Source organism: Sinohyriopsis cumingii, chromosome 6, assembly GCF_028554795.1.
Source record: "Sinohyriopsis cumingii isolate HCF-2022 chromosome 6, ASM2855479v2, whole genome shotgun sequence".
In the NCBI taxonomy this organism is placed as follows: Eukaryota; Metazoa; Mollusca; class Bivalvia; order Unionida; family Unionidae; genus Sinohyriopsis; species Sinohyriopsis cumingii.
The window spans coordinates 142,440,109-142,455,473 of record NC_142966.1 but is presented as its reverse complement, the minus strand read 5'-3'; the positions used below and the strand labels follow the sequence as shown (position 1 = coordinate 142,455,473).

Genomic DNA, 15,365 nt, shown 5'->3' with positions numbered 1-15,365 from the left:
AGAAAGCTTGCCAGTAGCTTCTCGTGGGTCGGTGGTTCTTTCCGGAGTTTTCCCGGGTTCTTCCTCCGAAAAATGGCGTTAAACCCAACAACAACAACATCATACTTAAGTGAGAGAACACAACATGTTTATATAAATAATGTTCTGTCTGAACCTGGAACAGTTAGATATGGAGTACCACAAGGCTCAGTTCTAGGTCTGTTACTATTTATTTTATTTATTAGTGACCTACCACTTTTACTAAGGGACTCAATATCATCTACAGATCTCTATACAGATGACACAACATTGTCAGACATCCAAAACACAGATCATGAACTCGAAATTTCTTTACAGAATGCCCTAAACAAACTGGACAACTGGTGTACATGCAATGGCATGGTGGTAAATACTAGTAAAATTTAAATATTACATGCAATGGCATGGTGGTAAATACTGGTAAAATTTAAATATTAATTATCTCGACTCAGCAAAAAAAGGACAAATCTTGATAGTGATGAACTGTGTCTGACATGGATAACAATTTGCAAATGGTCTGTCATTGTAGACTACTTGGTGTTTTGGTAGATGATAACCTATCATGGACTGAACATATCAAACATATCAGTAAAAAAAAAGTAAATTCAAGTTTATGGCTTCTCAGTAGGATAAGACATTTTCTCCCTGAAAGACACAGAAAACTATTTTGTAATAGTTACATACAACATTATTTAAACTACTGTAATACAGTATGGGGTAATTCAAATGATAAAAACAAGGAAAATTTAGCTGGTAAGTTAAAAATATTACCTATTAAAGACCAAATCCTTTTGAGAAAAGCCAAATTAATGTATATTATATCCAGTAATAGTTCTCCTGAATATTTACAATCACTATTCCAGTATAGGCTATCTGGCCATAGTCCCCACCTACAATCCATATCTACCGAACAGTATAAAATTCCCAAACCAAATAAGGAATTATTTAGAAAAAAGTTTCCATTACTCTGGAACTTTGCTCTGGAATAGTATTCCAGTTGAGATTAGAAATGCTCACTCTCTTTCCTTCTTTCAAACCCAATATATCCAGTGGCTTCAGAGATGCAGCTAAAATTAAATAAATTCCTTGTATGAGGGCCTCAAGGTAGATTAGATCTTAGCTAATTGTGTCATTATTATTATTATTATTATTACCCACAGAAGCAACTGGCAACTATATTGTAGTCTTTCTCACATATCCTCATTGGCCAAGCCTGAGACGCGAACTCATGTGGACAAAGATGGATTTCCAGTATGTAGCACTGACCTTGATCTACCTGCACATTTTATGATGTCAGTTTCTCTATAGCATTCAATGTTTTGTAAAAAAAATTACATGGGAAAATAAAGTTTTACAGTTGTTTTTTCTTCATATTTAGCGTTTGCTATGAATTGACTTATGGTATTTGTTTAGTCAGTGAATATCAAATATATTGGCTACAACAGCCTAAAGTTCCTAAAATATTGGAATTGGGAATTGATATGGTAAATTTTCACCTTTGTGTTGCACAATACAAGTTTTAAATAAAAGACTTAGTGACTTTTGCTGTCTTGAAGTAATTTTTTGCTAACCCGGCTGTAAGGTCCACTGAGCTTAAAACCCCAGTGCTGCCATTTATCATAAATTTCACCATTCTTCCAATCTAACTAATGTTTGGAAAGAAGTAAATGATTTGTTAAATAATAATAGCTGTCTGACATAAACCATTCTTTGAAATAATCAAGACGCTAGTTTTAAATGGAAAAAAATAGGGTCCATATGTTTGCAGATGTTTGAGTGTACATATTTCTACATTGTGTGAGAGAAGATGTTATCAGTATTATTCTTTATCGTATCTTGGAATTGCAGATCTTGTATAACTTTTGGCTGCAGGCAGAATAGAGGTATTAGCACTCTTTCAGTTCATATTTAAAGCTGGTTGAGAAAACAAAGGCAGGGGGTGAGACATTTTATTCACATTTTTAATTTACACATACATTTATTCAGCTGATAAAATATGCTTGGTGCTGGGGTGAAGTCTGGTCAGCTAACCAGCTACTTGTACCAAGTTTTGTAACCAGTTACCACTAGTATTCAAACCGTCAAACAGTTACCTGGGTCTTTATTATGGTCCCAACACTGATGTATCATGAGGAAGCAATACATGGACCAGTCTGGCAAAATTAGGTCACAGAGGCCTATATTTCATACTCTACTGATTATTCATGTCTATAATTTTTCAAACCATCTATTTCAAAACTGATGCAGTTTGATGACACAAAGATAAATAAAAATTATATCAGTTGTGTCCATGAATGCCTGTTAGACAAATGCTGAAAGATATTTTGATCGACCTTAAGGAATTGGTAAATTGGGATTATGTTTGTATGGCTCAGGTCAGCACACCAAGGACATGAAATGAATATTGGGAATTCATATAGATATCATAAAGGGAAAGAAAATCATTACTTGGTGGTATTATGTTAACATGGATGTTTTGGTTGTTATGTATACAGGATCCAGATTTCAAATAAAATAAGACTTTGTAATTACATAGTTTGTAGATTGTCAGAGTGGCAACATTATACAGTTAAATTTAATTTCAGCAACAGAAAACAGTTTCCTAAAAGCTGACACTAATAATTTTCAGATACGACAACAACTGAATTTGGTTTCTGGGATAAGATTGTAGTCATTGCACCATTTTATCAAAAATTTATTACAGATTGCCATATTGTATGAATAGGAGAAGGATACCATATATACTGACTTATCAGCCAGGTCCAGCAGTAAATTGTGCAGACCCAGATCTGCTGTTGCATAATGTGCTGGCAGATCTTAGTCTGTGCACTTTGTTAGCAGTTACATAAGTCAGTAGAAGAAACAGCATAGATCCTGGTTTGCTGGAAAATCATGCAATAGTGTATCAGGGTTTCTATTGTTTACAGGTGGACTTCACTAAAACAAGCAGGAATGTACAGTATTCCTGATGTAGTACTTTTGTCAACACAGGGATAAGACACAAATTTTCTTCAGATTTTATGATGCCAGGTATTAATTAGTATAATAGTCAAAATGCCCAAATTTTTGTCTTAAAATCGTCTTTCATTATCTGAATCTTTAGCAGTGATATTGTAATCCCATCCATCCATATGTCTCTTTGTAGGTTATAGCTTCATAACTACTCTATGGAAATTAATAAAACTGTGTATTTATGTTCCCCTTGGAGTAACCATTTGCAAGAGAGAAGTAATTCATGGCTTACATTAATGGGGTTCATGCTTTGAGGTCTAAGGTCAGATGTACTCAAATTTAAATTTAAATTATATTTTTAAATATTTCTTTTACAAACTTCACATATAGTAGTTGATTAGTTTGTTTTAAATGTACATTCAGCACATTAATTTCATATCCTGCCAAGAAATAGGCAGTAAGTGTCTTTCCCAAGATCTCACAGGCAGTTGATCTAGCCTTGCCCAGGGGCAGGTATTGTGAGTCTTGGATTATGAGTCTAACAACTGAGCGACCATGACTGTCTTCAAATATGCAGTCATAGCTAGAAGATACATCATACATTTGATGGATTTTGCATTATTATGCTTGACCAATGGTGGTAGATGTGGTGGAAAATATAAGAAGCATGGGAATTCATGAACGCAAGCCATTACACTTGATTTAGTTTTAACTTTTGCTGCGAGCACTCCTAGCATCAGCCTAACTACTGAAATAAGCATAATGTGGTGCCAAATGTGTTTTTCTTTTCCAGCTAAAATTATGATGAGAATTGCTTGAATTCCAGCAATCTTGGGAAATAATTGGCTGTTTATAACTTTCATGTTTTTGTGCATGATTTATATCAATCATTGAAATCCTCCTTGTTTGTGAGCAAGATTTACTTGACTTTTCAGAAATCAAATTCTGATTGGTACTTAAATTCAGCAATATAGCTCTGATCAAATTCAAATTATGGCAGAGACATTTTAAGGTTGGGTATTAAATTTGTGATTTGTAGCTGTGTAGTAATTTCTCTCATATTTTTACCTCTTGCATTTGCTTAGGTGAATTTTCATTTTTCACAAGGTCTTTTTTAAATAGCCAGTATAACCAGTGAGGAAAGCCGGGGAAATTCTTTTTCTTTAAAATTCTAACCCTATGAAAAATGCGAAACTGTAGAGCGCCACCTTAAAACAAATATAAAAATGTTTGCAATTATTTGTTTAATTTTCATATCATTACGTATGATGTTCTGAATAAATGGTACATTCATATTGATGTTGAGCATGAAAATAAGCTAATTATGATCATTTTTCTCTTGCTTACATAATTTGCCATGAGGTATGTTTGTGTGAGTAGTGACCTTAATTATGGGGAAATTAGAAGTTTTAGAATATAGGAATAGAGTCAACTTAAATTTAAAACTGTTGCGATAAGTAAAAGAAATATATAGTGAAAATGTTTCTTTTCATTTATTTGCAATGAAAAATAATAAATGATGAGAAAGCAAATTCGCTTCTTCCATATTAAACAATAGGTAAATTTTTACACTTTGACCTTTGACCTTTATGATTCTGATCTGTTCCATCCCTTTTCAAACTTAAATTTATTGTTGATATCTTAGAAATAATTCTGGCTAGTTTTATGTTCCAGTCATTCAGCATAACATATTGGTTGCTATGTTTACAAAATGTAATGTGCACTTTTAAAATAGCTCACTTTTTATTGGGGGGGGGGGGGTGAGCCAAAACACAAGTACAGCAAAATGTATCTATTTCTGAATATTTCATCGACTGCCACTACGGCCACCAATTTAATGTTTTTGTTTACAAACTTGACAAAACATTGACAAAAAGATCACAATGTTCACATTTTGTTTTTTAACAGACCCCATAGCGAAATGTGAATATTAAACCATGTAGTTATAAAATTGAGGTTTAACTCACCTTCAGTGACCATTATGGTTTCGATGGATGACCATGATGCTGTGAAGAGAACTGAGCATGTGCTCAGAGATTATTGCAAAATAACTTCAACATGTTTGGACTTTGTCCTATTTTTTTAGAGAAGTTTTATAAACCTAACAAATTAAATTGCTTGTTTTTATAGTAGTTTATTAAATACATTTACATACTTGTAATTACAATAATGTAATTTAGGTGCTCCTGTTAGTTAGAAATAGTTAAAGTGTATAGTATTCTCTTTTGTCAGTTGTTCCAATGACTTAAATGTACAAGTCACAAGTCATTATTACCATTGCTACCTATTTTACTTCACATGATTCTTGGCTAAAAAGACACAGTTAAAACAACACTGGCTTACCATCATTCACTATCCTGTTTTGTTTAATTTTATATGTACATATCTTAGTACAAGATGGCATCATTTATATTGCAGAAAACTTGTATTGCTTCCATTGAAGGCATGTTATTGGGAGCTGTGATGGGTCACTTGGTAGAATATAGGACTCATAATGCAAGGGTTGTGGGTTTGATACTCACACAGACTTTGCCAGATCGACAGCCTTGGTGTGGAAAAGACATTCAGTTCCCATTTCTTCAGCATGCTATAGCAGTGTTGTTACAAATCATTGTTAAAGCCAACAAGAAAAAAAACATGTGACAATAGGGTGCACTGTTTATTGCACAAATGCAAAGCTTCTTGAATTGGCCTCAGTGGAAGGAGTCCCCTGAATACCTGTCATGCGTGGCGCTCGATTACATGCAAGGATATGATTGACCCATCTTATAAACAAACAAAAAAGCTTTTAACTGCTCATTTTGATAGCTATGATGTGATATTATTACCTCAAGAATATGACTGATCATAAATAGATCACAGAATTATCCCATAAAACATTTGTTTTTTAAAAAAAAAATTTGAGACAGCAAAATTCCTAGAATTCACATTAGTAAACTAATTGTACAAAAGATACAAAGAGCGAGTCATAAAAATGTTTGTGTGATAAAAATACTTGATGAACTGAAATAGTGAAAATATTGAATGGTTCTAAAACAATGTGGTAATTTACTCATATTTTATTACAGTTTTGAGAACCTTGGATTTGAGATTAACTCTCCAGATTCAAATGACAGTGGGATCCAGTCAGATGCACGCTCCGATGATGGGATTGCCCACACCCAAGGGCCTGGAAAAGAGGAAATGTACACCATGGTGACCAAAACCTACAAAGACATAAAACCTTCTGGAGATGCTGAGAATGCAAATCAAGAGGAAGAAAAAACTCCAGTTGAGGCACAGGTTACTAAAATTTAAACTGTGTTTATGTTTCCACTGCTTTTACAGGGCATGTATATATTGTACCTGTTATGGTACAAATGGTTTACATTTTTTATCTGTTTTGGCGTGGACAAATAGAAGACATGTTTGTAAGATCATCTCATTAGATTTTCATGCCATTAAAGCAGTATTTACAGTTTTAGACATTTGTGAACTTTATGACATTGAACTTAAGTTTGTCTAAACATCCCTAGCACAAGTGCACAAAAATCAATCGATATGATCAAATGTAATTTTATAGGCATGCTCATATGTGCATATAAATATGACCTTCATAACACTAAAGCTAGGGTTTTTTTCCATTTCTTAAAAACTTTTTAACTCTTTGGACTGAAATTAATCTGGCATCAGTTGGGGTATACATGTTTTAAAATCTTATGTTACATCTTTAGGCTGAAATAAACAGTAACAAAAGAAAGAGTGAAAACAACAAGCTTTGAAAAATTGAACAAATAATTTATTTCCCTGGAAAAACTCAGTAAAATTGAAAAAAATAAGAACTTGGTTTTAAGAATCAGATCCAAACATAATCTAAGAATAATCAACGAATTAAATTTTAGAAGTCCTAGTAATGAAATGTTCTAATGAATTCAAGTTCAAGTCTCAACAAAAAATCCAAACTGGAAGGCGATGACGTATACTGTAGTCAGTATAGAGCTGATGTGTACAGTCCTTTGTGAACCACAGAAAATAATATTCTGGTGTTTGAATTCCGAATAAAATTTAAATAAATATCTTTGTCCTAGAATTCTGTACGAGCACTCAAATATTTCCAGGAAAAAGAATTATCCTTTAGAAACCAAATAATGTGAATAAAAATTAAATAGAACTCCAAACTGCCACAACAGACACTTTCCAGTGTAAAATAAAAGCCCCAACTGAGAAATATCTCTATTCACATTGATATAAAACCAGACTCCTGCGCAATTTTGGAATACCCATAATTGCAAAATAGAGGTTGTTTACATATAAAAAATCACATACTCCTAGTATGACCTTGATAAAAACCAATCATTTTACTTGAGAATAAAATAAAAATAAAAAGTTGTATACTTGACCCTCAGTGTTTCTATTATTAGGTATCTATGAAAAGATTCAGGTCAAACTGAATTTTCTGGAAAATATAAAATTTCTAGTAAACAAAATTACATTACATTGACATGTAATGAAATTTAAACCAAAAGTAATTAAACTTACAAACAGACAATTAGTTTAAATCAAATATAAATTACATAACAAACACATAGCTTTGTCTCACCTGTGTTGGCAGATGATGAGATGTACATGTCTCTGTTCCGGCAATTAGCATGGTGAAAGCAGCATCAAAATTTGTATAAGACTTCATTTTGCTGTCTTCTGATTGCTTAAATCATCAGAAGCTGTCTTTGCTAAAACATTATAGCTACCTCATATGATTCCAAATATTTGCCTACTGTTTGGTAAGAGTCTCTGGTATAACTCTACTTATGACAGTTTGGTAAGAGCCTCTGGTATTACTCTACCTGTGACAGTTTGGTAAGAGTCTCTGGTATAACTCTACTTGTGACAGTTTGGTAAGAGCCTCTGGTATAACTCTACCTGTGACAGTTTGGTAAGTTGTTGTTGTTGTGGGGTTTAACGCCATTTTTCAGCACACGATAGGCTATACATGGCGGCCAGTATTAATTGTGGAGGAAGAACCCGGGAAAACCCCGGAAAGAACCACCGACCCACGAGAAGCCACTGGCAAGCTTTCTCACATACCCACATTGGCTGAATCCTAGACTCGAACCGCCGCAGACAGAGGTGAGATGGCAGAGATCCGTAACGAAGAGCGCTTTAGACCACTCGGCCACTCTGGGCCCCCCAGTTTGGTACGAGTCTCTGGTATAACTCTACTTGTGACAGTTTGGTAAAAGTCTCTGGTATAACTCTACTTGTGACAGTTTGGTCAGAGTCTCTGATATAATGCTAATTGTGACAGTTTGGTAAGAGTCTCTGGTATAACTCTATTTGTGACAGTTTGGTAAGAGTCTCTGGTATAACTCTACTTGTGATGGTTTGGTAAGAGTCTCTGGTATAACTCTACTTGTGACAGTTTGGTCAGAGTCTTTGATGTCACTCTACCTATGAAAGTTTGATCAAAGTCTCTGATATCACTCTGCCTGTTAAAGTGTGATCAGAGTTTTTTTTTATCTCACTTTGCCTATGAAAGCAGTATAGGCGGGATGATGGCATCAGAGACTTGGACTGCTGACAAGAAAATGCATGTGTTCTGTTTAATACTATTAAAGCTGGGCAAAAAACATACAAAATCAAAAATCATCTAAAAATTTATTGACTTTTTATTCTGGTTGATGAAGAGATTTGACAATCACTGAATAGTTATCTTGGCTTTTGTTGGAGGTTGATAAATCTTTGTATCAACTTCATCAAAAGTCAGTAGTTGTGTATTATTACATGTCTGTAAGAGATGTTTTTTTATTGGATGGCACAGTGTCACATGATATGGGATTCTATAGAGAACATGCACACTAGGCTACATAAAAAACATGAGGGTTTAAAGTCAGGGCTGGCAAACATTTGCACACAGCACATTGCTCATACATTATTGCAATCCAGATGAATAATTTTCAAAAAACCTAAACAAAAAGTAAACCACTTGAGGATATGAGTCTCACCACATTTTTTGTATAAGAATTTAATTTTTAGAAACTAAAACCATTGAGGAAGATTAATCTCCCAACTGTTAAAGTAAAAATTTTGTCACCGAATTCATAAATACCATAGTTTCTTGTAAGTCATTTAGTCACATCGCAAACCACAAAAATCCTGATCTGAAGTAGCATAATGTACCTGCAGATCAGGGTCTATTTTGTTTGTTCTACTAATTACTCCTAAGAAACTGCACAAACTCAGATCTGCTGGTGCCTTAGGCAACAGCAGGTCTGGGTCTGTGCAGTTTGTAGTTGTACTCGTCGTATAAGTGAATATATACAGTATCTACTCCTCAGGACATGTTACTAGGCTTGCAGCTGTAAAATTCAAAAGCAAACTAGATCATACTTTTTTTCTCATGTATGAAAAATATGAAATAACAAATATGGACCTTTGTTTCAGTGAATATGATGTTTTATAGACCAGTAAATTTGCATTGGTCAGAATGAGGTTTTATGTATCAGTAAGATCTCTTTTTTCCCTCCCCTTTGCATTGGTCAATATGACATTTTAAAAGTCTGTAATTGTATATGGTAAGATTTTGTTTTAAAACATTGTTGTAAAGGTATGTGAAAGTCATTCAAAGAAATGATACCTTGTAAAATCAATTTACACACTGTCAAATACCCATCCAGTTTTTTTAAAAAATACTTCAACAAACAAAAATTGGTAACTTCAGACACTGACTGTATGAAGGCTCACTTAATTTGGAGCAGACAAATGAATGTCAGTTTCACTTGGAAGTAAAATTTATAGCTGATGAAGGTATATGTTGAAAATTTGTATACAGATTACTGGTGTACAGTGTTATGCTTGTACTAGTTCACTGCCTATAGTGATGAAAATGTTTTTAAAGAAGAAATTTTGTACCACTCATACCCATAATGCCTTTTAGAAAATTATCTAAAATGAATTGCAGAAATTGCTGATTTGCATCAAAATTTCCATTTCAGCCATCTGCTGTACATTGTACTTATAATTGAAATTGGCAATAATTTACTTGCTCCAAATTAATGGAGTTCAGATGTTGTCATTGTTTGTAGTTAGCTTTATAAAGTTGTTGAAGTGTTTTTTTTCCCATAAAACTATAAGGATTTACCTATTAGACCCTGCTGAAGTGGACATTACTGAGTTTTGCAGCATAGACAGGTTCCATAAACTTCCATTTGTATAAACTGAATTTATTTTCACAGAAATCAATTTTCATTCTTTAGCAAAAAGAGAGCTTGTTTGGGTATGTTATGGATAAGTAATAGAAATTATGTTATCTGGGTCATTGTTTAGTGGTTCTTTGAGTATGTGGTCATATTATACCTGGACATTCCAAACACCCAGGGAACCAGAAAATATGTTGAAAAATGGATTTGGACATAATGTAAATAGATTATGTTTTAATTGATGTTTAAATGATTTACCATATATACTTGCTTATGAGTTGATTCCATCTGGAAACTGCACAGACCCAGAGCTGCCATTGCATAATGTACCAGCAGATGTGGGTCAATGCAGTTTGTTATGATGAGTAATCATGAGAACAAATGATGTACACCCTGATCTGCTGGCACTTTATGTGATGGCAGATCAGGGTCTGTGTTGTTTGCAGTTGGATTTAACTTGTGAGCATACATGGTATTGTGAGAAGACAGTTCCAGGAATGTTGAAAATTGATGTGATGCCATGAGAGTTAGTTGTAAGACTACAAAATTAATAATGCTATAAAAGTAATGTCCTGTTTGGTGAGAGAATTGAATATACACTAGAACTGGGCTTGCAGAAAAGGGTTTACATGTAGAACTTTTTCCATAAAGTTTTGACAAGAAAAGAAGAAATTTACAAATTGGAAAGACATTATAATTATGTTTATCTTGGTGATATTTAAAATAGCATGTGCCCCTAATGTGTTTCAGCCCACAAATGTAGGTGGCAAAACTGAGGATGACGGAGGGGAGAATAAGAAGACAACAGACCTCCCTGAGGTTCTTCCCCCTGGATGGGAGAGGTGTGAAGGTAAAATTACAACAGTATGCCATTGAAAAGTTTTAAAATTTTAAAAGAATTTAAAGCTGAGAATCTCTTTGCACACATTAAGTTTAGAACTTTGATGGTTTTCTGAAGTTTGTGTATGATCATGTATGTATGCCAATATTGAGTTTTTGCTAAAACACTTCTTATGACATCTAGTTGGTCCTAATGAAAATGTAACAGTCCTGTGTTCAATATGGCCACCACAGCAGCCATCTTAAAAATCTTATCACTTCAACCAGAAGATTTCTCGTGATGTCTGGTTGGTCTTAAGTAAAAATGGCTCTGTTCAGTAGCCATCTTGTTATTGTTAGTCCCCCATCATGGATGGTTATATCAAGGTGGGGTATCACTTAAAGAATTCATCTGTCTAATTGGTCCTAATGAAAAATAGTGCGAATCTTACATCCAGTATGGCCACCACAGCAACCGTCTTAAAAGTCATGTTATTGCTACTACTGAACAAAGAGTCCTTTTCACCAAAAGACTTCTTATGGTATTTAAATGATCATACTTAAATGGTGTGCTGACCAGATATCTAATATGCATACCACAGCAGAAAATCTTATTCCTGCTCATAGATAGAAAGTCATATCAGCATTGGGGGGTTTTTTTCACCAGAAGACTCCTTATGAAGTCAGGTTGATACTTAAGCAAAATAGTGCTGATCTGACATCCAGTTGGGCCGCAATGAATGCCATATTGAACATCATTATTGATACTCCTTCTAAATGGAAAATCATGTGGACAAGATTGACTATGATATCTTTTTGATCCTGGATGTAAATGGTGCCAATCTGACTTCGAATATGGTTGTCAGATACTTTAAACAATCAGCATTTATAAAGAAGAAATGATCTTATCTTGAATTCCTGGATATTGGTGGGGGGAGGTAGTAGAGTGAAAGTTCATTCAAGGGACTCTTGTTTGAAATTTATAGGGGGTGTAAAATAAATAAATGTTAGTTTTTGTACTATTGGATATTGTTGTCTTAGCTGATCTACATGGGGTTTACAAGTTCACCTTGTATATTTTAGTCTTGCCCACAATATCCAACAGTAGAACACTATAATCTATTATAAATAATTGCACAGGTATCTTACATATAGTACATTGTCTTTCTTGGAACGCTCATCCTTCATATGACTGCAATAATTTCTTTTTCTTGCCCCATGTAGATGATGATGGGCCTTATTACTGGCATATAAAGAGTGGTACAATCCAGAGGGAGCCACCATCCCCTGCCCCACCAGACATGAAAGCAACACTGAGGTCTATATCCATCAACAGTGACTCTGTAAGTCTTCACTGTTTTGCATAGTTCTTTTGTTCACTTTTAATTAACTATATTTCTTCAGGTGTACCAATTGTAAAATGCCCCCCAAAAAATATTTTTATAATTACTTTACTAGAGTCTGAGCAGAAAGAAAATAATTGGTATGTTTTGATGGTGTATGAGAAATTATAGACAGCACATTATCTTAAATTCTGTAGAAACATGCAGGTTCATGCTTTAAACATTGGCACTACTTCATCCTTCTTATCGGTCTGTCTGCTTATTAACTCATTAACCCCTGGAGGTTTTTGTTGTTTTCGCCTGAAATGCAAGTAGGAAACACATTTTGGGGGCTATTTCTGAATACATCCTAATCCATCCTAATCCATTGACTACCAAGAGATTTCCTGTTAACCTAATGCCTAGTTGTGTTAGAAACATCATTTTTCATTGGCTATTTCACTCACACATGAGCAGAAGGGTAAAAGTTGGAGTTTTTTAATTTTTTATTTTTTGCTTAATGGACCAATCATTTTCATATTGAGACCACTCGTTATTCCAAAATGCCCACCTTATCCTACTTTTTGCAAAGGTTCACCTGTCTGTGTGCAGTTCAGATTGGTTTGCTTTAGATCTGAGGCCACAAAGTCTAATAATCTGGACACAAAATTGGATTCCAACCAAGTGCGAATTTTGGGTGGGGAAAAAATCGGGCCAAAAAATTTGGTTTTTCTCTCTGTATTTTGCAGTACATCTAGAACGTCCAGATTATTTGGTATCATTGTAGCGCTACATCTGTCTACCTTTCTATAATACCCACTTTAGTATATCATACATGACCTTGATCAGGGATCGTCCTGGGCTTCGCCAATGTCACAAATTGCGATTTTTTTTCCTTATTGGCGACAAAAATATCCCATCTGGCGATTTTTTTGGCGACATACTTTTTGGTTATTTAATTTGTACATACAATCATGGATTTGGACTGGATAAATTAAAAGCGAGAACGAAATGAAGCCACAAACTTGACTAAGCAATGCATTGGAATCAATCTGTTACACAAACGATCCTTTGTTCGTATTGACAACCCCATCTTTACAGTGCATTGTTACATCATCATCTGCTTATGCTGACATCTGGGCTGCGTACTGTATGCTGTGATATAGTCAATCATGCTACCGCACTATACCTACAACTGACCGACTTCTGAAGATGCGAATAGAACAGATACAATTAAATTGTATGGCTAATCCTTCTGTGGTTTTTTTTGTTTTTTATACATATACCAATACAATAGTTTTGCTAAACCTTCAAGGAAACCTATAACCTTTGAAGTACCGACTGTGTATAAATACAAAGCAAATGGAAAAAATCTCAATCACAATTATATCTGTCGCCAGTGCAGCATTTTACTCATTGATCTTTTCCTTTTGCCATCAATTCCGTGTTTCGGCTGCAGAGACTTAAACTCCGCAACAAGAAATAGCAAAAAAAACAACAAAAGTTTTGCATAATTAATAATAATTATTTATTTCTCAAAATACAGGAGTGAAAGAATCCTTAAATTGGGTGTGAATTTATGCTTATATATACGGTCCAATATTGCCAGGTGTTGACTCGTGTAAGTTTCATTCGTGGGAATGGAGATCCTATTTTCCTTGTCGAGAAAATTTATACCGCATTCAGTGATCATTCTTGGGATTTAGGAAGCAATTCACTACAAGCTTTGGGATGCTAGCTAAGGGCGGGGGGGGGGGGGGCTGCTGAGAGACTGCTGGTGTCACCTGTCAGCACTGTAGACTGTGAACGTGGATTCAGTAAGATGAACTTCATAAAAACTGACATCAGAAATAAGCTCTGCATCTCATCTCTCGAGAATTTACTGAAAATCAGCATGTACAGATGTGAAAAATTAGACTTTGAAACTGCATTCAACAAGTGGGCAACTCTAAAATTGCGACAGATCTTCATGTAACAGTTTGTAACATTTTGTTAATGCTTGTTGTAATTAAAGTATTAACTAACACATCTTTTGTAATTTTCATTGCCTGTTACATTAATAGACTAAATTAACACTTGGAAAAATGTACACTACTTGTTTTGGCGACACTTTTTGAAAATTGGCGACAAAATATTGAGGTTGGCGATTTTTTTGGCGACAGCTTTTTAAAAGCCAGGACCATCCCTGCTTGATGGTACAAAGCTTGGAAGTAGGCTACTACCTCCTGATGCATAAACGCAGCACCAGGGGTTAATGAGTTAATGCATGCAAGTCACATCATGCTACATTGTCAGAATTGTTCAATATTACCCGATACTGAACTCATGTGCAAATACACATATTGCATTCACGTACATAAAGGAACTACTTTCTATTTTAAACAAACAGTGGACACAGATGCCAGTGCTTTTGATTTGTAAACAAGTCATGTACAATTGCATAATAGACGCTTTACATTTTGGTTGTTTAAATTTCATTCTGAATGAAGTAAAGCAGATGTTTCTTGGACTGCTACATACCAGCTGCTTTGGCACATTCCGCATTGACTTTTTTGATACAATGTTTCAGATTTAGGCTAGCTATACAACAGATGCAATAACAGGTCCTTACAAATAACATACAAGTGACAAGGCATATACTATCTTCTTCAGCTGATGATAAGAATGGCAAAAAAATATACTTACAGTTTTACATCCTGAATTTTCTCAAAATGTACTTTCTTAGTTCTGCAAATCCGAATTACATGAGCCATGTCATACGTTCTCAATACTGTAATTTCGAATATAAGTGCAGTTACATCCTCCTTACTGCACTCAAAATCAAATAAGCATTAAATTCCATAGCGTCTTTTTGATAATTGCAATTGAAAGACTTCATATTTTTCCCACATTATGATTTCAAACATTCAGTGACAGAAACAGAAACACATTTGCAGATGTCAACACGCTTCTCCCTCACTTCTTCAATCTGATGTATTTCATGTGGAATTGTCACATGTAAATCCAGTCCATAATCATGAAATTTCATAGAATCAAAAAAAAATACCAAAATCTATTCATTATGAGAAAGATCACAGTA

The 15,365-nt window shown here is 34.5% G+C and overlaps 1 protein-coding gene across 5 annotated transcripts in view; it reads left to right on the top strand.

Moving 5' to 3' along the window:
- LOC149798159 (protein Fe65 homolog) overlaps positions 1-15,365 on the top strand; it is a 201,980-nt gene that overhangs the window by 125,184 nt on the left and 61,431 nt on the right. For all 5 annotated transcript variants that reach the window (XM_089963264.1, XM_089963267.1, XM_089963262.1 and 2 more), the window contains 3 exons: positions 6,039-6,252; positions 10,896-10,995; positions 12,189-12,307. In XM_089963264.1, the coding sequence (XP_089819390.1) occupies positions 6,039-6,252; positions 10,896-10,995; positions 12,189-12,307 (433 nt within the window). The remainder of the gene's footprint in view (positions 1-6,038; positions 6,253-10,895; positions 10,996-12,188; positions 12,308-15,365) is intronic.